Source organism: Cololabis saira, chromosome 13 (assembly GCF_033807715.1).
Source record: "Cololabis saira isolate AMF1-May2022 chromosome 13, fColSai1.1, whole genome shotgun sequence".
NCBI classification, from domain to species: Eukaryota; Metazoa; Chordata; class Actinopteri; order Beloniformes; family Belonidae; genus Cololabis; species Cololabis saira.
The window spans coordinates 16,430,192-16,453,500 of NC_084599.1; the positions used below are offsets into that span (position 1 = coordinate 16,430,192).

Here is a 23,309-nt window from a genome sequence, read left to right on the forward strand (position 1 = left end):
GGGTGGAGGTAGAGTTATGGTGCGGGCATGTAAAGCTGCCAAGAAAGCAGGCTCACTGGTGTTTATTGATGATGTGACGGCTGATAAAAGTATCACGATGAAGGCTAATCTCTGCTCACATTCAGCCAAATCCTCAGAAACTGATAGGATGGGACTTCACAATGCAGATGGACATTTTGCAAAAACAACTGGAGACTTTCTGAAGGGGGGAAAGTTGCATGGTCCCAAAACAACAGAGCATGCTTTTCAGTTACTAAAGACAAAATTAAACCCAGAAAGGCTCACAAACAAGCAAAGGGAAAGCGTCTCCAGGGTGGAAACTCACAATTTGATCAGACCTCAGAATATCAGTGACTAAAGTGCTTTTTTTTTTATTCAAGTATTACAAATTATATTTTTTGGAAACAATTTTTTCTCACTGTCAAACTATTTTGGAGATATTTTGCTCAATAGCTGAAATTTGTAAATGGTAGATGCACATTTTCATCACATTCAGTTCAGTTCAATTCAATAAAAAAAAACTGTTATTTTGTTTTGTTTCCTGTCTTGTTTCCGTTTTTTAATAATGTAATGTAATAATAAATGTTTATACTAATTATTATTCAGTTTGAATGAAGATAAACGTGTATAAACGGGGCTGATGGGGCGTGGATCTGGTTTGATTTGCGCGTCTGTCTCTGCGTTGGGTCTGTTGGGAGGCGGACAAGAGGTCATAAAACACCTCCCTCTCTCAGTGTGCCGTGTGAGTGTAGCCTCCACCACTGGCTCCTATAAACATGTTGTTCACGCCACAGCCACTCAGAGATACCTGTTCGGCCTCTGGCGCGCTCCAGCACAACAGTATGGTTGCAGACAGGCGACGGCTGCTGTTGCGAAGCATCTGTGCCTTTAAAGCCTTGTAAGTGCGCCTCTGTTCAGAGCCCGCAGTCAACTTCCCTGCACTCCGGCGAGGAGAGAAGAGAGCTACCTGAAACCCAGAGGCACTGGCTCACCTTTACAGCTAGACCCATGGAATACTAACTATGGAATACCTCTGGATACTGCTGCTTGTCTTTTTACAGTTAACCTTCCATCCAGGTAAGACGGAGCTTTTCCAACTTGATGCGCCCGTTTACGCACGCAACTTGTTGCTGTTTACTTTCGGGGAGGGAGTCGATTATATTTTAGAAACTAAAGTATTTCATCACCCAGTTTCTCAGTAGAGAAAAACCCAAATATTGTGATTTTTTTTTTCTTTCCCCTCTTTTCTTGTTTCGCGTTGATGTATGGGCATGGGTTTTCTTTGTTCTTGGAACCCGGGTAGGCAAGTCTGGAAGAAAAACCAGCTAAAACGTCCTGAACTCACAGAAATCCAATAAGGAAAGCGGATACTCGGGCTGATGATTTGGACACCAGAGCCACTTTATTAATTCATGTTTTACCTAGTAGACAGAGGGCCACTGAAATAATAATATTATTATAAATAATAACGAAGCAGTGGGTATAAAGTTGGATGATAAATGCCACTACCGAGATGCAGAGAGACTGTTGACTGATCGTGTTGCTCGATGAGGGCGACAGGTTCAAGCTGTTTTTCCTCCTCCACCAGCCGCTCATAACCGTCACTGTGAAACATATAGACCATTCGGCAGGGTTGTGTAATTTTTAACTTTTGTAATGTGTGACTTGAGCACAAGAGGAGGTTATATCCTTCACCAGCAGCTACTCGGGGTCTATTCGCTTTGCGCTCTTATATATGGACGAATTTCGAAAACACATTGCAACTGTTATGGTTCGTTTGACATCTTCTCCATAAGTCTGGCTCCACAGGTCAAGGTCCATACACACGTGGTATAATTCAGTTGTTATACTGCCTTGTTATATCTTATGGATGTTTCATCAGTTTCTGTTTGCAAGAACCAGAAAATATATTCAAATTTTAACATCCATCCAAAAACAAAATATTTATTTGGTAATTAGCCCCCCCAAAAAAAAATAGAATGAAAAATTACAATAAAACAGTCGGAATTTTCCCTGAAAGAGTATGCAAATTTATGGAAATCTGTCCTGACAAGCCATTTTTTACGAGAGCAAGCGATGAAGTGACTGCGTTGCTGAACGCTGAACTCCGCAGCCCCCAGTGCGCCTGACGCACCTCAGGTGGACTTCGTTTTCCCCCCACCCTTATTTACATCTGATCGCTTGGCCAGATAAAATGCCCCGCTGGGAAGCCTGTGATGTCCACAACACATTAAAATCAGCAGGGACTTTGAGTGACTTGCGGGCGCAGTGCATAGGCTTACCTGTCATGTGATACAATAAGGCACGCCATAAAGTTTGCCATAAGCCCGATCGCGTGTGGTGCGGAGCTGCTGTGCTATTGGGTGCTTTAATCAATAAATACATTACATAATTGTTTATATTATCACACGCACGTTTAGTAAATCCTTAATTTCTCTTTTTTATATCCGTCATCCCTTGCTGAAGTGAAGCTTCACGCTTCATTCCGCAGTGGCTCGTTAAATATTTACGCGCAGACGCGTGGTCTCTGTGCACGCAGATTAATTAGTGTTTACCGAACACACTGCTTAAATGGGAAATAATGCCTCTCAGTTTGATGTTAAGCAATTTGGGAAAAATGTAAGCGTTTAAGTTGCCACCACACCCTTCACACAGTCTCCCTTGTCTGCCACTTGGAGGATGGGGGGAACATCTCTGTCATCTCTATCCGCAGCCATTGTTTTCACTCCCACAGTGTCTCTGTTGTCGGCTGCTGCCACATGCCTTGTTTCATAAATGGCTTCAGAGTGGAAAGTGTTTTCTTACAGACCAATAATTTACTTTTGCCCGGCTGTTTTTTTTTAGTTCGTGTAACAGATTAAATTGCCCCTTAAGAAAGCCTCAGAGAGCATCCACATATAGATGTTTGTCATAAAACGCCACGTAACCTGCATGTTTATTCAGGTGTGACACTGTATCAGCCACTATATTTCCCCGGAGTGATCAGCTTGAATGCCAAAAGTTTCAGATGTAATCCCTGGCATCACACCCAGCCTCCAAGCAGTATAACGTCAATAAAGTGGTTCCCAGCGCAGGCTTCTTGATCCCCACAGAACAGTTTGTGCTTTGTTTTTGTATTTTTAAAGCTAAAAAAAAACTAATTTTCATTTCTAATGAAAATGTTTTGAACTAAATAATCTACTGAAAATGACGGTAAACATGTCGGATGCAAGCATAATAGCTTGGGTTTATCAAATCTATTAGAGTTTGCCATTTTGTTTGATAAAAAGCTGAACACCTTTTCCATCCCATTACAGGCAACGCCAAGCCCACTATCATCCCAGTCAAGTCCCACCTTGTTGTTGCCCTCAACGAACCCTTTAACCTGCGTTGCCAGAGCGACAACAAGGCACAGTGGAAGCGGGAGGATCGGATGAAGCCACTCAAAGCCAAACAGATTGATGGGATGTGGACGTTGCACTACCCCAGGGCTCTGCCTCTTCACATGGGCCGCTACATCTGCCTGGACGAGAGCTCCTTGGAGCAAGCCTCCATTTACGTCTTTGTGAAAGGTAGCTGCATGTGTTTCAGCAACTGCTTGTGCATGAGACTATGTGACTGTGTGTGAGAGAAAGAGAACTTAGACTTAGAGAGAAGTGGAAACAGACTGCAGAGAACAACAGTCAAAGTCTTTCGGCATTTCTCATTTTATTGACTGGAAGTAGGTTGCGTGGGTGTGTTTGTAGAAGAAGGTGATGTATGTTTTCCCTGGACAGGTACAGTAGATACTGGAGCTATTTGTTGAGATCATGACTGACTTTTACTGTATTTCCTGCTTTGTGCGACCCCACATCCCCTTGGCCCGCTGCCATCCCTGCAGGCTCGTATCATGTGCTGATCATTCGCTCGACGATCCCGCATCTATGTTTGAGGCAGCAAACAATAACTACTTTTAGACATTCAGCCCAAATTATATGGCGTTTCAAACTACTTGTTTTGTTCATTTTGTTTTTAAAATTGGTCATATTTGACGGTCATGCTTCAAGACTCAAGTTGTCACAGTTGTATCCCTCAGCAGGGAACTGTGTTGAGGGAACAGAATCTGGATAAAACAGTAGCTGCCAGCTCCCCGTGTTGGAAGATCAGCCAATGTTTTTTGTGAATTCTCCAAATTTGGACAAGAAATTAATTAAGATTTAACTGGAATAACCACATTTATGTCTGTAAGCCTCAAATTTGCAGTCCTGGTCGATTTGGCAGCACCCGTGGTTACCATGGAAACAACAATCATGGTTCTAACAGTACACTTCATAAAATAGTCAAGAAAGAACACACAGCAAGGGCAATTAAAGCATTTTTAATATTTTCAAATATTTAGGCACAAGCACTGCTTATGTCTGTTGTGAACAACTCTGATGATGAATAAATCTCTTTTTTGTGGTGAAAAATGAAGCCAATACCTTTAAGCATCACGCCATACAGGTCACATTTATACATCTCTTTGTCCCCTAAAATAAAAGAGAGGAAATAAAAATGTTTAAAAAGCTGGTAGGAAAAATTGCAAAAAGAGAAATACGTTTTTACACTTGGCTGAGTAGAAAAACTGGTGAATGGGTAGAAGCAAAACAGAAGCATTCCAGAAATAGAGAACAAGTGGAGAAACGTGAAGCCTCTGACATTAACTTTTACAAAAACTGCTGTTTCACCGATCAGATTCCCAGAAGTGGAGGAACTGGTATCAGGTCCCTTCAGAGTTCCTTAAAATCATACATCAGATCAGCGCTAATGTCAGATGTTCATGTGCTACACTCTTTAACACTCATGCCAATTTTTTTCTGATTACGCAGTCTGTGAGACATCTGAGTTGATAGGATTTTAATAATCCTTTTGAATTGATTTTCTGGAAACTTGAAGACTTGGTCTGACACAATCTCACATTCCTCATTATTCCTCATCATTTACTTATTAATTATACTTGTGTGCTTACTCTACTGTACCTTGATTATTGTTGCTCACTTGTAAGTCGTTCTGGATAAAAGCATCTGCTGCATGAGTATCTGTACCTGTATGTTTTGACTTCTTTAAGAAATCCTTTTGACATCACCTCCAAAAATTAAAGCTAGGAGAGGATTTCGGTAATTGTGCTCTAAATAGATGGATTGACTAAAATTGGTGAGAAAACAAAGCAGACAGGGTAAAAATGTGGGATTTATGTTACGAAAAAGAAGTTTTTCCCAACACTAGTTGCACTTCATCTGTAAGAAAATAAATGCTGGACAGAGTGCATTAAAGGAAGCATAATTCAGGAACCATTTCTTTGCCAAGTACAACATAACATATCTATAAGCTTCAGCAGCTCAGCGTGGAGCCCTGTAGACAGCTCTCTGATACAACCTGTGTGAATGCTTTCTTTTGGCAGATCCTGATAATCCTTTCAGGAAACCAATGGTGTTCAGCATTCTCACACGTGAGGGAGACACTGCCTCCATCCCCTGCTTGGCCACTGATCCAAGTCTGGGCAATCTGCGGCTAGAAACATGCTCCAGAAGAGCGCTCGACTCTGGGCTCCAGTTTTCTGCGAGCCTGGAGCAAGGCATCATCATCCACAACATTAAAAAGTCCTACGAAGACTGTTATGTGTGTACAGGGAGCCTCCTGGGGGAGCACGTTAGATCACACAACTACTACCTGACAGTGAAACCAGGTAAAGTGGAGTTCCTGTGTGCATTGCTGAGTTTGGAAACCATTATTAAAAATGTATGGGTCTTTTTTTTTTTGTTCTCCACTACCATCTAAGTTTTATGCAAATGTGTTTTTTTCCCTTTCAGTACCTGTTGCTCCTCCTGTGATTGAGATGCAGCAGTCCAGTAGAATGATTCTTATCCGCAACCAGAGTCTCACTCTCATCTGCAACACCTCTAATGTTAATGGAGACATCAGTGTGAAGTGGGTCACACCGCCTGGCTCGGTGAGACCCCCATTCCTTGTCTCTGCTATACATTGTGCTGTCGGTGGAAAATGCACCTAAATGTTTGCATTTCCAAAATGGGCTTACCCCTTTTCTTCTGAGATTAGAGTTTTCCTGTGTCTTCCTGTTGTCTGTTCGGTTGAGCAAAAGTGAGAGGGGTCAAAAGTCCTCCTGCATGTGCTTAAGGATGTTGGCTGTATGTGTACTGTACCTTGCGGGCGACTCTAAGCGTGTGACTGACCGTGCATGTGCTGCCGGGTGTGCGTCTTTGACAGTATTTGCTTGGCAAGGATAGACATGCAGACGGGGTTAATCTCTAGAGATCTCTGGGCGTTGACAGGGTGCCGTCTGGTATCCACAGCAACCACCAAAGGTTGATGGCGCTTCACGCATCCAGACCGAGTACTTCACTCACATACGCAGCGCCACATTGCAAATCACAGCAGTGCAGCCCCAAGATGCTGGGAGCTATAAATGCGAAGCTAGGAATGAAAAAGGGACCAGCACGAAGTCAGTGTGGCTCGATGTTTACGGTGAGTAAACCACAAACTTTTGGTTGAAGTTAAAGCTGCATTTGCAAATTGATCTCTTTTTTGCTTAGGTGAAGGCTCAGCGACTTTTGATGAAATCCAAATGACCAATCTCACTCTCTCATTGGTAGAAGTGAAGGCACTTCATTCCTGTGTTGAATTTCTTCAAACTTATGTTCTGGCCTCAGTTGACAGCTAACATTATATCCAAACTCCTGCATTTGAAACAAAATCAATACCATGGTATTTACATTCTTGTCTCGCCTTTTGATGTGGATTTCTCTCCCATGCTTAGACACGCATCATCAACCATATCCATACAGCAGTTAGCTGGCAGAAGGCGGAATGTATTTTTTTTTTTATTAGATTTTTTTTTTTTAAATCATGAATTAAATGCAACCACATGTATGACAATGGGCCGATGCAACATCTTGTCACTACTTGTTAAATTTCCACTTGTTACTTTACATCCTTTAACGATTGTATTTATTTATATATATATATATATATATATATATATATATATATATATATATATATATATATAATCTGACAAAGAAATTTAATTTTAATGATTATGTCTAAAAGCTAAAAACAAAGCTAAACTACATGACGTGTGCTGCTCGAACCTGGTTGTGCGCCTGTGTTTTTGATAAAGACATGAGAGTTTTAATTTTTTTCATCAGTCCACTGACAAGACAGCAAAATGCGCAACAAGCACAGCCTTTAAACAGTCCTTATGCAGAGTTAATCTCCCCAGCTGCTGCTTATAATGTACTTTAGACAACAAAATGTCCCCTCCCAGAAAATGCCATGTTTGTATTTAAAATGCACATCTGTAGAGATGGTCCTCAATGTTTTGTCCTGTCATTTCACAATCTGGGAAGTCCTTTTTTTTTTCTTTTTTTTTTCCCATATTCACTTACCAGTAAGCAACAATTACGCCACTCTGATTGGAAGATCTATTGACCTGATTTTGCATCTGTATTGCTTCATTTTTAGTCATATCTGACTTTCTTGCATTCCAGAAAGAGGATTCATCAGCTTAAAGTCCGTACACAACAGAACCATCCATGTCCGCGCAGGCGAGAGTTGGTCTCTGAACGTTAGCATGGAGGCTTACCCGATGCCGCATGCGTTCTCCTGGAGCTTCATGGGCCACGAGCTGAGAAACACGAGCGACCACGTCATCAGCACACACAGGAATGAATACAGGTGCTACCACACACAAACTGTCGCCGGTTCTTGCCAGGTTCAAGAGAAAAGGTTCATTACTTTGACTCGGTGGAATGTTAGAACTGTTGGCCTGGTGGCAGGTCACAGCTCCCTGAGAAAAAGCAGCTGGAGTTCGGCGCCCCACCCTGGGTTTTCCACTAAAACAGCCACTGGCAGATTATGACTGTTGCTGTTCACAGGAAATCAAACCGTGACGCACCTATGTGCTGAAGAAAGAAGTATTATGTGTAATCCAAGATTGTACGCCCCCCCCCCCCCCCCCCCCCCCCCCACTTTAACCCAACATTCCTGTTTATATGGCTGGATTTAAGAGTCAAAGCTTTAAGCCCCGGCTGGATGGGACCCGGCTGGATGGGACTATATCAAATGTTAGGCAGATGTGTTTAAAGGACTTGCTTATCAAAAAAGACCTGTTTTTCTCAAAAGCAAATATCTGAACATTTTTGAGTCATTTGCCAGGATGCAGTCAGTCAAAGTGGGTTTTTTTGTTTTTCTTCTATTTGTGCAAAATTAAAGCGTTTATAAAAACATCTCACTGTGGATTCTACGAGAATCAATGAATGCATTCAAGCTAAAAATGTAATTTTCTTCTGTTTAGTTACAGCAGTGAGCTGCGGCTGGTGCGGCTGAAAATGTCAGAAGGTGGTGTTTACACGTTCCAGGCCTCCAACGGCGACGCATCGGTTAATCAGACCTTCACCATCTTTGTGATCAGTAAGTTTGCCATAGGTATTATGAAAGGCTTTTCTTTTCCTTCAGGCCATGATAAAATCAATTCTCTGAGCTGCATTAATCATTGCTGACATGGGGGAATTGAGCTTTTCTTTATGAGAAATGAAGTTGAACTGGCTCTGCAGCCTCACTGCATATGTTTCTCAAAAAGGTTTACTGCAGCAACAATAAATGTTAAGGCCTATTGCTTGTCATTTATATCTTGCCTTGTGTGTTCTGATATTGACTTTTGCTCATCAGGTAAACCTGAAATCAAATCTCAAGAGGGCCCGGTGGATGGACAGGTACGCTGTGTAGCTGAAGGTTTTCCTGCCCCCCAGATCAAGTGGTACTACTGTGAGCAGCCGTACGTCAGGTGAGATTTTTAAACGCCCTGAAAATCTCTAATTTTAGAGGAGATCCTGACTTTATACCACTTCACATGACATTTTTGCATTTGTGTTTTTTTAAATCTATTTATTTCTCTGTATTCTTACTATTTTAGTGGTTACATTGGCAAATGTCAAACTTCCCTGCATCAGAACTTAGGGATGACAGCTATTGAAATGCAATATAATCATACTAAAGGGGTTTTAACAAGACATAACCAGAGATGATTACTTTCAAGTGCAATTGCTTGAACTGACTTGTGGTTAATGTATTGTTTGAAAGGGAATATCAATCAGGATAGTCACCTGCCAAACAAACCGATACGGGAAAAACTCCCAACCAAAGCCGAAAACAGCTCCAGCAATCATCTGTATGAATGTGTGTAATCTTGTTGCACGTCTGCTCATTTGTTCTGTTCTATCAGGCATTTTGTCAAGATAAGTTATCCACCTCTGGCCTCAGTTTTAGAGCTGTATGTTGGAGCTTGATGCTATAAAACCTGAATAAACTCCCTTGGCGTTCATCTCGAGGGTCCTAAAGGTCAATGTAAAGACACGCTGGATCGAGTCAGGAATGATTGCGGAATGTGAGATTGTGGGATTTGACTTGTGATCGGTTGACAGTGATAAGATGACCCCCCCCCCCCCCCCAGGTGACAGGGGATATGAAAAGAATTCACTTGTGATTGGTGGGGGGCGGAGAAATCTGCCTGGATACAGCTGGAAATGGCTCATCCTATGTCAAACGTAAAGTGTGCAGAAGGAGGAGCACCTGGTTGCCATAGCGACACCAATCCCAAGCAGCGTAGCCAAGGAATCATGAGTGATTATCCCATCTATATCCATGCAATTTTTTTTAATAAATTGCTTCCAAATCCACTTAATATTTATGATAAGACCATTCATAACGGGCATGTAGATGTAAGTACAGGAACTGGGAGTAATGAGACTTGAGAGAGCCTGTCACTCGTAAGCTCTTGGAAAGAAGTTGCTCTTTTAGGTGCAGCGCTGTGAACAATGGATGAAGTGTCTAACCTGTGTTTGACAAACAACACAGGGATTCCCCACTTAGTCTGGCAATAAAGTAAAAACAGGAAGATGTGTTGCTGCGGTTGTGCATTGTGTGTAAATCTGCCAGTCAAAAAATGTTCTCATGTTTCAAGAGTGTGCACCTTGCAGGAACATTAAAAGAAAAAAAAGTCCTGACAGGAGACACAAGAAAAATGAAAAGATAAGTATAAAGATTATGATCTTATCAGTCCTATGTCAACAGCAATGTTCTGCCCTCAGGTGCTCCCAGCAGACAAACGCCACCCAGGAGGAGCGCAATGTCATCACTGTCACGTTATTCAGCCCCACGTTCGGGAAGACGGAGGTGGAGAGCCGGGTGAACATCAGCAGGGGACGGTTCAATACCCTGGAATGTGTGGCTACGGTGGAGGGAGAACAAGCCTTCACACTCTTCTCTATCAACGGTGAGCTGACATATTCTCATTCATACGTGCAGACTAAAGCAGCCCTCACACACGGAGGAAAGGGGTGTTTCTGCCTGCCAGTCACATATTCTGTTGGTGAACTGCTGTAATCCTCTGCATGACCACACCTTCAAATTGAGCTTAAATGCAACAAAGCCATTAAAACTCATGCAGGAATCTCTTTACTTTGCAAACATTTGTCCACCAAATTTTTATTCTCAGATGAAACGTTGATGTCAGTGATTAAAAAAACTCACTGCTCTGTGTTATTGTATCATTGCGGCTGGAGTGCACCTCAGTAAACCCTACAGTATAAGGGATAAACCCTCGGCTCCAAATATTTACTAAAAGCATGATTCTGACAAGGATTAACCCGTGTATTTAGTCCCGCCACTAGATCTTGGCTGGCTGTCATTTGTTTGGTAAACAATGGCAAAGAGATACAACCTCAGATAAGACCGGCTACGATAAGATGTTGTTGTTTCGAAATAGGAATTAGCCCTCGTCCTTTGTGTACTTTATGATTCCAAATCCCCTCTCTTGTAACGGCCTCCCCATCTGCTGCACAGCGTCGTCAAAGTGGTGTGTAGGCAGGGAACTGAAAGTACGCTAAAGTTGTTTTTTTTTCCCCCACTCGGAACCTGCATAACCAGGTTCACGTATAGGACCAGGGGGCTAACGGTTGCTACAGCGGGTATGTGGGTGAGCACCACAAGCAAAGTGAACGTTCGCAGCCAGGGAGGGCGGCACTTTGGGAGCATGTGCCCGGGATTTTTGTGCTCCGCAGAGTAACAGAAGACCAGGCGGAGGCGCTGAGTGTGTGGAGCGCAGCCGGAGTCCTGGCGGTGCTGGGCATTCTGGGCCTGTGGGAGGCTTGGAGGTGTCAGTGAGCTGCAGCAGGGAAAACAGAGCTTTAGAAACCACTGACAGGTTTACAGGGGATTAGTTCCTGCAGACTCTGCATTCTCAGATTTGAAGTGGAGAGAAAGCCTCTTATCGCTAAAGAGCTTATTACACCCCAGTGTACATAGGAGCAAAACAATGAGGCGTCACAACCTGCCAGACACAAAGGAACAGAACACCGATTACATATAATTACTCATTAGCACAGCTGTAAAAACAACAGCAATACGCTAAATTAATGTTGCACACTCAAATGTATGCATTACACTAAATGAGGGGAAAATGTAACAACAATAAAAGCATTGAACTACGCAATATGTAATTGGATTAGTTTGCTGCTTTTTGCTGTGGTTTCGGCCTTCTCAGGCTTACTTCGATGCCCCTTTGCAATGTCATTCACAAAGCAAGCACAATAAACCATCCAAAGAGTCCCTGATTGCCTTAAATCTCTCTCATCAAACGTGATCATTTTCATCTCCTTGCAGAGAGACGAGTTCCCCATGGCCTGTTCACCCCTCTGCTAATTGGCACTGTGGCTGCAGCAGGCATCCTCGGCATCGTCCTTATCATGTTGTTCTACAAGTACATGCAGGTAAGACTGGCTGCACTTTTCTTAGCATGGCACACCCTTTTTTGGGCGATTGTTTGAAACAAGTCATGAATGAGAATGGAGCTTGACATTTCCCGGGTGAATGTATTTGTGGTGAATTCTGTCTATTTTCAGAAACCAAAATATCAGATCCAGTGGAAGGTTATTGAGGGAATCCACGGTAACAACTACGTGTACATTGACCCCCTGCTCCTACCATACGATCACCAGTGGGAGTTCCCGCGAAGCAATTTGTGTTTCGGTGAGCACGTTCTCTCGCTAGGTTTCATATTGAATAAATATCATGATTACTCCATCATTCCTGACACACTGTGGTATGTGTGTTCATGTTTTCATATTTTTATCAAGTGCACAGAGTAGCAGCAGCGAGATGTAGAGATAAACAGGGTTTGGCTCAGTAACAGTCCCAGTAATGAAGCTAAACAGTGCAGTGAGTCTGACATCATAACACCCCCAGGCTGCTTCATGCATGTTGACTCTATCTTCTCTGTGTATGGACGCAGCTTTAAGATTTTAGTCATGTCTATGGTTGTAACCTACCCGCTCAACAGCTAATTAATGATGAAACCCCACTCCTTCAATGTCAACATAACCCTGTTGACATATTCAGGGTGTTGTTTTCAACAGCCCTCCTCAAACAGGATCCTGCGTGTCCTAGTGTCTACATACAGAGCCCGGAGGCTAAAACTGTTGTCGTGGGAACGCTGGCATGGGGCCGGTTTATGGGAGGGAAAGACATTGGGGATTGACACTTTTTGTTTCTGTCCTCTGATCTTCAGGTAAGACGCTGGGGTCCGGCGCGTTTGGGAAAGTGGTCGAGGCCACCGCCTATGGACTCTCCCAGGCGGATTCCGTGATGACGGTGGCTGTCAAAATGCTTAAATGTAAGCTCTGCTGACACGCATGCAAATAAAGCGGGGGAAAACACAGCAGATCTCTTCTGACTGTGGCAAATGTGCCCAGTAGCTCCAGGCTTTCAAGAAGTTTTAATAGCTTTATGGCTGCAGGTGTCCAGAAAGAGGCAGCTGTGGTGTACATATTTGTATTCAGTGGTTTGCACAGTTCTGCTTAAACAACACATTTATCTGGCACCTGTTTTTCTTATCAGCTCTAAGCAAGAACTTCTTTTTTGGAACTAGAAAGAATCAGATCACTATGTAATTATATTTTAACATGAGCTGACCTTTTCAACAGTGCCTTTGAAAGTGCTAATTATGTTGTGTTTTGGGTTTTTTTTTTCACAGCAAGCGCTCACTCCACAGAAAAAGAGGCACTGATGTCAGAGCTGAAGGTCCTCAGTTACTTGGGAAACCACATGAACATTGTCAACCTGCTGGGAGCCTGCACTGTTGGAGGTGTGGCACCCATCTAGTCCTGTGTTATTGGTTTTTGACTTTCTGGCTATATTTTAGCTTCATTTGAGGATATGTATTTGGGGGAAATCATCCTCATGGGACGTGTTTCTTTGTCTGCAGGCCCAACTCTGGTGATCACTGAATACTGCTGCTTTGGAGATCTTCTGAACTTCCTCAGAAGGAAGAGAGAAGCTTTCATTTGCTTCAAGGTTGAGGAGAACTCCTACTATCGCAATGTCACACAACAGAAAGTTGCAGATGGGTGAGGTTTTTCTCCATGTGGAGTGATAATTAAATTTTTTGTGCATGGAAGGAAAATAGGAGTACTAGTATTTACAATCCAGAACGTGCGTGGGAGGATTGTGTTTGGACAGCAGCGTGCTAAAGTGTGGCAGCACTCCGCTGAGACCAGACTGCTCCTTTCCTCTTCACAGAGACAGCTTGAACGGCTACATGACCATGAGGCCTTCTGCTGCTGGCAGCCCACCGTTCAGCTCATCCTCTGAGAGGAGGCGCTCGCTACACAAAGGCAAGCCAGTCAGCCATTCATCAAATTATTTTACTGTGTTTTAAATCCACAGAAAACCACTCAATATTATGCATCCCCAAAAATAATAATCGCCTGCCGTCACAGGTGGCTCCAGCACTAATGAAGATGAAGAGGCCGAGATGTTTGATGAGGACGGTCTATCTCTGGACACCGAGGATCTTCTCAGCTTCTCATACCAAGTAGCCAGAGGCATGGAGTTCCTAGCTTCCAAAAATGTGAGCACCCCATATGCAGATGTTAAATTAACAGCTGCCATAATTGACATTTCTATAAACCTCTGACTCTGCTTCATTTATTTATTTGTCTGACTTAGATCCTGGGTCGTATTTCCACAGCTAGTAAAGGGATATAAAATTCATGTTGGAGCATGTTGTTGAAAAATTGATCAGCTATAGCGATGCAGATACTGTGGCCACTGGGCTCATGTATCCGTCTCAGTGGTTGTGTGTTACAGAGTCAGGCATGGAAAATTCAGTACCAAAGCGCATTAGGAAAGGTGCCTCATTCAAGACGAATGTAATACAATCAGTTGTTCGTGGATCGCCAGATTTCCTTCATGGTGCATTTGTGTTTTCAGTGTATCCACAGAGACCTTGCTGCTAGAAACATCCTGCTGACTGAAGGAAGAGTAGCAAAAATTTGTGATTTTGGTCTGGCTCGAGACATCACCACGGACTCCAACTATGTGGTCAAAGGCAATGTAAGTCACCAAAGCCCCCCCCCCCCCAAAAGACAATGTTATGATTTCTGGATACCATGGATTTGCAAAATCTTGATGTTTCTGAACCTGGATTTGATATTAACACAACATGTTCGGCGCACTAAAAACCTGGTCGTTGCAGTAAAGAACACCAGCGTTATGCAGAATCTCTCGCTTAATGACTCTGCAGCTTTTTGCTGTTAATGTGTGAGTGAGAGGTATATATATATATATATATATATATATATATATATATATATATATATATATATATATATATATATATATATATATGTTTACCCATGCTTTCTGGTAATAGCAGTTATTTGATTTTCATGTCGGTAGAATAAACATTTCTTAAATAATATTTTCCAATATTTTAAATTGTATCATCTGTTTGATGCTCAGAAATATTGTACTTCATGGTAAAGACTTACTCTTGACAGTTGGTGTGGCTTGTGTCAAGCAAGTTCTCGTGGTTCTAAATATCTTCAAAGCTGTTAAGGTGTGTGTGTGTGTGTGTGTGTGTGTGTGTGTGTGTGTGTGTGTGTGTGTGTGTGTGTGTGTGTGTGTGTGTGTGTGTGTGTGTGTGTGTGTGTGTGTGTGTGTGTGTGTGTGTTTGTATCTGTTATCGTTGTGTGAGATTACTAAGCACTGTCAAATTTGTGACACCGAGTCCCGTGTTTCTGTTGGTATGGATACCACAGATGGGCTGTGCTGCTTTGTCTGTAATTACAGACCTCAGGCACATACTTGATGCATTCCTGCATAGCAGAGTTTTTTCAGTCCTCACTCACATCCTTTATGAAAAAAAGACTTTAAATTGGGACGTAGAAGTTATTTAAGTAACTGAAAGTGACTGAAGACCATTAAGTCAGTGTATGTTTTGTTTTTTTCCAGGCTCGTTTGCCAGTGAAATGGATGTCTCCGGAAAGTATCTTTGAATGCGTGTATACATTTGAGAGTGATGTGTGGTCTTATGGCATCTTACTTTGGGAAATCTTCTCACTAGGTACGACTTTCTGTCCACTGTCCTGTATTTTTTGTGCGTATGGTTGGCTATCTGTGTGTTTTCAGAATTGCATAATGTAACATAATATCTCTGCTGAACATAGGAAATAGCCCTTATCCCGGTATGCCTGTGGATGCCAAGTTCTACAAACTGATAAAAGAGGGATACAGAATGGATGCTCCGGAGTGTGCACCCAATGAAATGTGAGTGAGTTTTTGTTTGTGTGAAATGTGTGTGTTCAAAAGGGTCATCAAAAGGAGAGATGGTCTTGTTGGATAGATGAGGGTGGTGGGATTTTGAAGGAATATATTGTGGGGGATTTGATCAGAGCCCTTTCTCATCCTGTTATATTTGGCTTCTCTCAAGAATAACTAAAAAATCAGGACAAGTCAAACTCTTGGTTGGAAGAGACAATATAATACAAAACACAGGATGTAATATCTGCAGACAGATAAGCCTGTTTGTTTGCATGTTTTTCTGTTGCTCCGCAGGTATCAGATTATGAGGTCCTGCTGGGATCCTGACCCCTTCAACCGGCCCCCCTTCAGGAAGGTTGTAGAGAGGATTGAGCAACAGCTGTCAGATGCCACTAAGCATGTAGGTTGCACCACTTTGATGATCTTTTCTGTAATTTCACAAGGTTCAAAATGTCAAGAAGATCCCATAAACTCGTCATTAAGATCAGACCCCCCCCCCCCCCCCTCCACAATGTGCCAAAGAGCAAAAAGTTGAGGTCACCTATACTTGATAGGGCACCTTTGGCACCATGAGGTTCATCAGTATCATATCCTCATCGAATCAAGACTGAGGAACACTTTTTTACTTCTTTGTTCATGATTAACAAAATATTATTGGAGCACATGAAAAGTGTGCCGAGTGTGTGTAATCCTGAGTCTTTCTGAGTCCCTTATCATGTGAAGCCTTTACCGAAATAATTTAGTTACATGTCCGGGAACTGGGGAAGTTCCAACTCATCTTATTGCTTAAAGCAACAACTGAGTCAGTGCTGGTGACGAACCAGCCTGCATTAAACCTCCCAACCAGTCCCACGATCTCACTGGAGTCATCACTGGAAATTGTCCCAACCTTCAGCCCAATTATCCATCAGTCCACTGAAAGTCTCCATTCATTCCAGCAACTATTCCTCAGGACATGAACTTCTTGGAAACAGACTATTTTAGAAAAACACTTATTCGTATTCTTACAAAGAGTTAGATTAATGAATATATGCCATTTAAATGCTTGCTTATTAAATGCAAAATCAATACATATTAAACGTGTCTTGTAAAACTCCATAACTGATATATTGCTTGTTTAATTGGCAAAGACGGAGCAAGCAGGAGTTTCACTGGTTATCATTTGGTACATTTATTGACATACTTACAACATGTGAGGATTAACACAACCAAAGTCAACTTATTATGCCTTAACTCATTTTAAATGAACGAACAAACAAATATATACCATGAACTCAAGTCAATGTATTAATATATTTCCTGACTTTGAAAATGTGGATTCCATCTGATAGTGTTTGTGGTGGTATGCAAGTCCCTACTGTCAGCAACATTCAGTTAGAAACGACACCCAGATCCAGTTCAAAGTGCCTGACCGTGTTAGTTACACTGCACATTTTCCATTTCAAGTGGCTTCAAGTAGTGGTAGTGATAGCACACACATTTGGGCCTAATCAGGGCTTCTTTTAGCCCTTAGGGCTCCGTTCCAGTGCTGAAAAGTGCCAGTGGGCAACATATGTCCAACAGGTTCAAAAACTGAACCATGTTTGGGTTTTGTGGCTCAGATTTAATAAGCTAGCTACGGATGAAGGCCAAGTTTGGGCCAAATATTTTTTGCTATCTGGCAGTGAATTTCTTTTGGAACCTGGGCTCATGTAGATATATTACCTACACACCTCCATCAATTATTCACTCACTTCCCAATGTGCTCTGTTAACTAATGAATCAAATCCCTGCAGATCTGGGTTAATCACCCACATCTTTGAGCGGATCGGGGAGTCTGCCAATAGATCTCAAATTCTAAAGAATCAAATCCCAGAATTAGCTCTGCTATTCCCATCAGGGGATGTGGGAATTGGAAATCATTTACAACTTTTTACACATATCCTGTACATAACAACAAACACAAGCCAACTGCCAATGAGCTGTTAACATGCTGTCTGGAGTCGGAGCAGGTGCTCTGCTGATCCAGAAGCACATCAACTCACATGAATTCATGTGCTCATCTGGGTCCATAGACCCACTGCTCAGAATCGCTCTTCTACAGGACTCCCCTTATTTCTTGTAACTCTGCATTCATGCACCACTTCTGTAGTGTCATGTACTTAGAGCCGAGCAATGCAAAGGACCCGCTGGATCCAAGTCTAAGTAGTGACATTTTCTTTTAAGGACTGGAGTCCCTTAAAGTACCACCGGCCCCAGACCGGTACTGAGCTGCAGAGAAAGTACGAAAACGTTGTACATTCACTTGAACTTATACACCACTAAAACCTCTGTAAGAACAATAAAGAAGTCAGAAAATTTATTTAGTAATAAATAGTAAAAATGTATTTTTTTTTTTTAAATGATAACATCTGTCTGTGCCTCTTTCCCATATTTGTCTCACAGTAATTTTTATGCCTATTTGACGCAACCTGCTAAATTAAGGCCACAAGCAAATATTTGCAAAACTGAGTTAAAGAAAAAAAAACACGACTGGAGAGTTTCTTTGAAAAGGGGGAAAAAAATGTAAATGACTCCAAGCTTGCCACAAAAAAGGTTCAGTATGATATGTAGTGACTGACTATCTGACGAGGCCATAAATCAAAAGGCAAACCTTTTGGAGTTTTTTGAAAGGGGAAAACAACATAAAACAAAAAACACAAACATGGAGCACAACACCACAAATCTCTGAGGCCAGTTTGTGGTGCAAACAAGCTCAGAGACCTCTGCCTTAGAGGTTACACACGACGCAGCTTTCTAAAAAATGTAGACATTTGAGTGGACAATTTGCATTACAAAAGCATATGTTTGGGTGAAATATCAACTGCATAAAAAATGAAATAGATATATATTCATCATAATTAACTGTTAAGTAGCATGTAGCGAAAACTGACACAAGGCATTCACGTTATGTGAGCAATCTGCACCATGCTAAGGTACTTCCCTTAAACTCCAACCCAAACCTCCTATCTGGCCAGCATTCTCTTTACATTTTAATGTTCAGTTCAAGGACACATATACTATCTTCCCCAGAAAAACCTCAATCCTATTACTGTAGCTTTTGTTTAACTGTCTTCAAAACCTGTCTGTCTTACGAGGAAGTAAAGAATGGAAATATGTCCCATATACATATGTCTGATTAGATAAGGTATGCAAAGAACCACTTTTTATGTTAGCTAATGACAGTCAAGCAAAGTTTACATTATGTTATCAACAGCAGCGTTCTTTCTAATGTTGGTCTGGTCTGAAGCGTTCACATGTGAGCCAAGAGTGTCTCATTCAGACCTAATTCCTTCTGCATACATGGATGTAGTCAGGATGCCTGGTCATGGTATACAATGTTCACTCTTATCAATTATATTGTATGGGTGCTTAAATGTATTAGTACAATGTGGAGTAGCCAGGGTGAAAGTTCTCCTAAGGTCCTGTCACGGTTGTGTATTTGCTCTGCACTGGTATAACGTACAGCAGACGTTGCAGCTACCATTAACATCCAGGGTTACTGGAAAATTAAATTTCATGAGTTTGGCTTTAGATTAGATTAGATTAGATTAGATTTTCCTTTATTGTCCCCAAATGGGGAAATTCACATGTTACAGCAGCACAACAAAAAAGAAGAAAGACAACAGGGACATATAATTTATATGTGACCTCAACTGACTGAAATAAAATGATAAGATTTAATAAAAGTGTAGATTTTCAGCTTTAACTTAAAAAAGTGTCATTTACAGCTTGGGAACAACGCCCACTTGAAGCCAAATGCCTCCATTTTCAAGGGTTCAAGTATTTGGACAATTGACTGATGAAAGTTAATTGGTCAGGTGTTGTGCTTTTCCTCATTATGTCTAAGCATCATTGATATTAAGTTGATATTTGGCACTTTACTTCTTGTAATGACGTGGGAAAGACGTCATTATGGACAAAGAGTGCACAGTGAAAACAGCTGCCTAAAAGTATGGACTGCTGCCAGCAAACACTGTCACGGGCAGTGATGAGTCAGCAGTCTCAAAAGTTAGTCTTTATTCCTTCATGTTCTTATCCATTTATCACTCTTCAATGTGTTCTTTGCTGATGACTTTCCCATGTAATATAACGTGACAAATATGCTAGGGATAGGTTGTTTACCCTGAACCTGCTACTTTAGGGCTGGCACGTTTTTGTCTCCAAGAGAGGCGCCGGGGCGTTAGCAAACACTAGCTCATTTGCCTTGGTCAATAACAAGAGACGATTAAACTAAGAAAATTACAAGAATCAAGAATATATAAAGCAAATACTCCGTAACCGGTGTTTTGCTTCTTAGCCCACTCAGCTCTGCTGATAATATCACACTATCATCCATCCACGCAACAGTCATATGACTTCTCACTTACAACTCCAGCGGGTAGATATACAAACAATAGATACACACAAAACCAAGGACACGCCTCTTCCAACACACAAACTTTGTTTTTATAAAGGAAAGATGTGTTGGGTAAACATGTGAAGCTCACGCACTATTCAAACCATGCCCACACATGTTTTTAAGGCAATGCGATGAAGTGGAAATGGCAAAAAAAAGGAAAAGGCAACAAAATTTAAAGCAGCATGAAAGACTTTCTTTCATGTTTCAATCAGTTTCAGTTTAATCCGAAGGTCTCCCATCTGTTATCGCTTAATAGCCAAACTCACATCCCGGTTGTCTCTTGCTTTACATTTTCACATGACCAACGATGAAACCTTGTGTGAGTGAGCAAGAGTGACGAAGCAAGAGACCAAAGGTCTGTAAGGGACCTGCAGAGCTAAAAAACGGAAAGAAGGTCCTTTGTGCTGCTTTAAAAAAAAATTGCAGCCAAAATTTGAGGACAAGTACAACGATGGTCTTATTCATGGCACAATGTGATGCTTCAGGGATCCAGAGGCTGTTTAAGAACACAGACAACTTACCACCCCATCCCCTCCTCATGATCATCTCCATGTAAGACTGTATAGTCTAACACAACCAATACGTCCATGTCTTTTTTATCTCTTTGGAGTGCTTATTGCTGGATTTAAAGATTTCAAAGCTTCTGAAGTATTTTTTTTTATTAGTTTATACTTTGTTGTGATTCCTGAAGTGAGATCAGCCAATAAAAATGATTAATGTCTCAATTATACATATAGTAAAATCAAGTCTTCCATGCTGTTACTTTAATGATCATATCTAACTGTAACAGCTACTCAAATAATGTGATTATATTCAAATCACTAAATTGGGGAGTGCATATTTTCTCACAATTTTTCAAAAAGCAAAAACAACTGAACAAGATTTTTTTGGTTTAGTTTTTTTCTTGAGAAAATTGCGTTTGCAAATTTCTGGTTTTGTATATCAGCACGAGTTTAGTTGTGAAACTGCACAGAGCTTGTGGGTACTGGCTGCTCAGCAAACGCACGCAATGTGCCATCATGAGAGTTAAGGATCTCTGCGGATAATTACCTTGTGTTTTTCTCTGTACCTCCACTCTTTATGTTAATCTGAACTGTCACCTGTTCCTCAGCTTCATAAATAATTGAGAGATAATGTCAGTTGAATCAATCTAATCTAACTCTGAGGAAAATGTAAATTGTCCCAAAAGGTCAACATGTCTCTTATTAGTTCCTCCACAAGTTAATGTCAGACAGAAATTAAGCAGTCAGTGTGATGTGATGATAGTGAATTCTTGTTGACTGCGTTCAGCAGTGGAAGTTTCTGCAAAAACCTGCTCTAACAGATTTCGCTCTCTTTTTCCTTCCCGTCAGATTTATCTGAACTTCAGCTCCAGGTTGCCTGTGATGGCCAGATCAAGAGAGGAACCCGGTTCTCAGAGCACGACATTTCAGTGTGTCAACCCAGTCAGCGACCACAGCGTTCAGACACAGCCCTTACTGGTCCAGCATGAGGTCTTTTTGGAAGGGCGAACCCACGGAGCCCAACGGGTGTAAGGACCCACCCGACATGTTTGGCTGCCTCTTAAAGTGCCTGAAATGTTCTGCCACAAACTATCCAACCACTACACCTGTACACCGCCCGGTACCAGCAGCGGTTGTTTTCATGTTACGGAGGGAATGGTAACTGCCTTCTCCTCACAGAAACAACTTCATCGGACTTTTTTTTTCTTTGCTATCAATGTTTTGCCTACTGAAAACAGGGGAGATGCTTGGACTAAAGTCTCCCTGCTCATAGCAAAGAACGGTCAAGGAACCAAGGAGAGTGGAAGAACATCAAGTTTTGTTTTGTTTTGTTTCTTTAAAACTGTTGTAAAGTACATTGGTACACTCTTATCTGTCTCTGTTTTTATTTCTTTCAATTACATGATCCTACACTTTTCATAACAGTTGTTTTGTTGTGGGGTTTGTTGTTTTTGGGGGGGCAGTCCATACATAAATGTTGTTTTGTTTTTTTTTCAGTCTGTTGGAGCTACCATTATTTTTACAATTTGTGTTTTGATGTTCTTTGTCATTTTTCTAACATTGAAAATTTAAGTAGCATTTTCACATTTTCAGTTTGATTGGCAGTGGTTGCTGGGGAAGAAAAAAAAAGCACTTGAGGCACTTGAACGTCACATCATTCCATATCCCATGTATTGCTGGGGTTTTTGTTGGTTATTTTGTTTTTTTTTAACTCTTATTGTCAGTATTATTTTCAAATGTTCAGACCTATGCTATATGTAGGAGATAATATTTTGGGGGCCAATTTAAATTGAGATATGGAAACTCTGATGTATAAGCTATTAGACGGCATGGTCAATCACATGTTCTTAAGTGCTTCAAGTTTATTAGGAGATACGTTTCTACTCTTTTTATGTTGGATGTCACTCCCTAAAGAGCAAATAACTATCTGAACCTTATTAACACGTACCATTACTTTAGACGCTTGGCTGTCTTCAGAGTTTTGGTACAGATATGGTACGCTCGCTTTTCATTTCTGTGCTTCTTGGCTACACATATATATATATATATATATATATATATATATATATGTATATGCATATATATGCATATATATACATATATATATATATATGTATATATATATATATATATATATATATATATATATATATATATATATATATATATATATATATATATATATATATATATATATATATATGTCATGTCAAGAGTCTTGACACATAAGACAATCTGTGAAGCCTGCGAGTCTTGGTGTTTGTCTTAGTCTTGTTTGATAAGCAGGTCATTTTAGACAGCTGGACTGCTAGAGAGAGAGAGAGAGAAGAAGAGAATTTCTTGTAAAAGTGTATATAACTGTTCAGGTTAACATGATTCCTCTCCCTAAACATCCACTGTTATTTGTTTACAAGCGTGAGATAGGTACTGCCATTTCCTAGCTGTATGTTTTATCTGCTTTTCACCTTTTGTCGCTTCATTAACGACCAGGAAACTGTTTTTTGCTGACAGGCAGTTGGTGTGTTTTCACGCCGCGCCAGCGCTGTAGTTCTTTATACTGCAAACTATGTCATCACTTAAGTCAAGGCGATGCTATTGTGATATGCCATTAAGTGGACTGCAGTATTCCCCGAGGTGATGAGCCAGAGGAAACCAGAGAGTCTTCAAGGCTCTCTGCACAGATGTTGACACAAGGTTCAGAGTTTGGTGTGTTGGTCATCTCATTGTTCTCCGGCCAGTAGCTGGTTTCCTAGCTGTGTCCAGCTGTTTCC

General features: G+C 41.3%; 1 protein-coding gene across 2 annotated transcripts; it reads left to right on the plus strand.

Moving 5' to 3' along the window:
- The first annotated feature begins 755 nt into the window (after positions 1-755).
- Positions 756-22,583, plus strand: kita (KIT proto-oncogene, receptor tyrosine kinase a). 2 transcript variants are annotated; one of them, XM_061737989.1, is made up of 21 exons: positions 756-1,077; positions 3,297-3,551; positions 5,399-5,683; positions 5,808-5,947; positions 6,288-6,480; positions 7,506-7,692; positions 8,312-8,427; positions 8,686-8,800; positions 10,104-10,288; positions 11,677-11,783; positions 11,916-12,042; positions 12,581-12,685; positions 13,046-13,156; positions 13,277-13,418; positions 13,591-13,685; positions 13,791-13,921; positions 14,284-14,406; positions 15,307-15,418; positions 15,522-15,621; positions 15,910-16,015; positions 21,388-22,583. In XM_061737989.1, exons 1-21 carry the CDS (start codon positions 1,023-1,025, stop codon positions 21,568-21,570), a joined length of 2,973 nt encoding a protein of 990 aa, XP_061593973.1. In that variant the 5' UTR covers positions 756-1,022; the 3' UTR covers positions 21,571-22,583. The 2 variants fall into 2 exon arrangements, with proteins under 2 accessions (XP_061593973.1, XP_061593974.1); XM_061737990.1 differs by having other exon boundaries at positions 6,309-6,480.
- Positions 22,584-23,309: the final 726 nt, after the last annotated feature.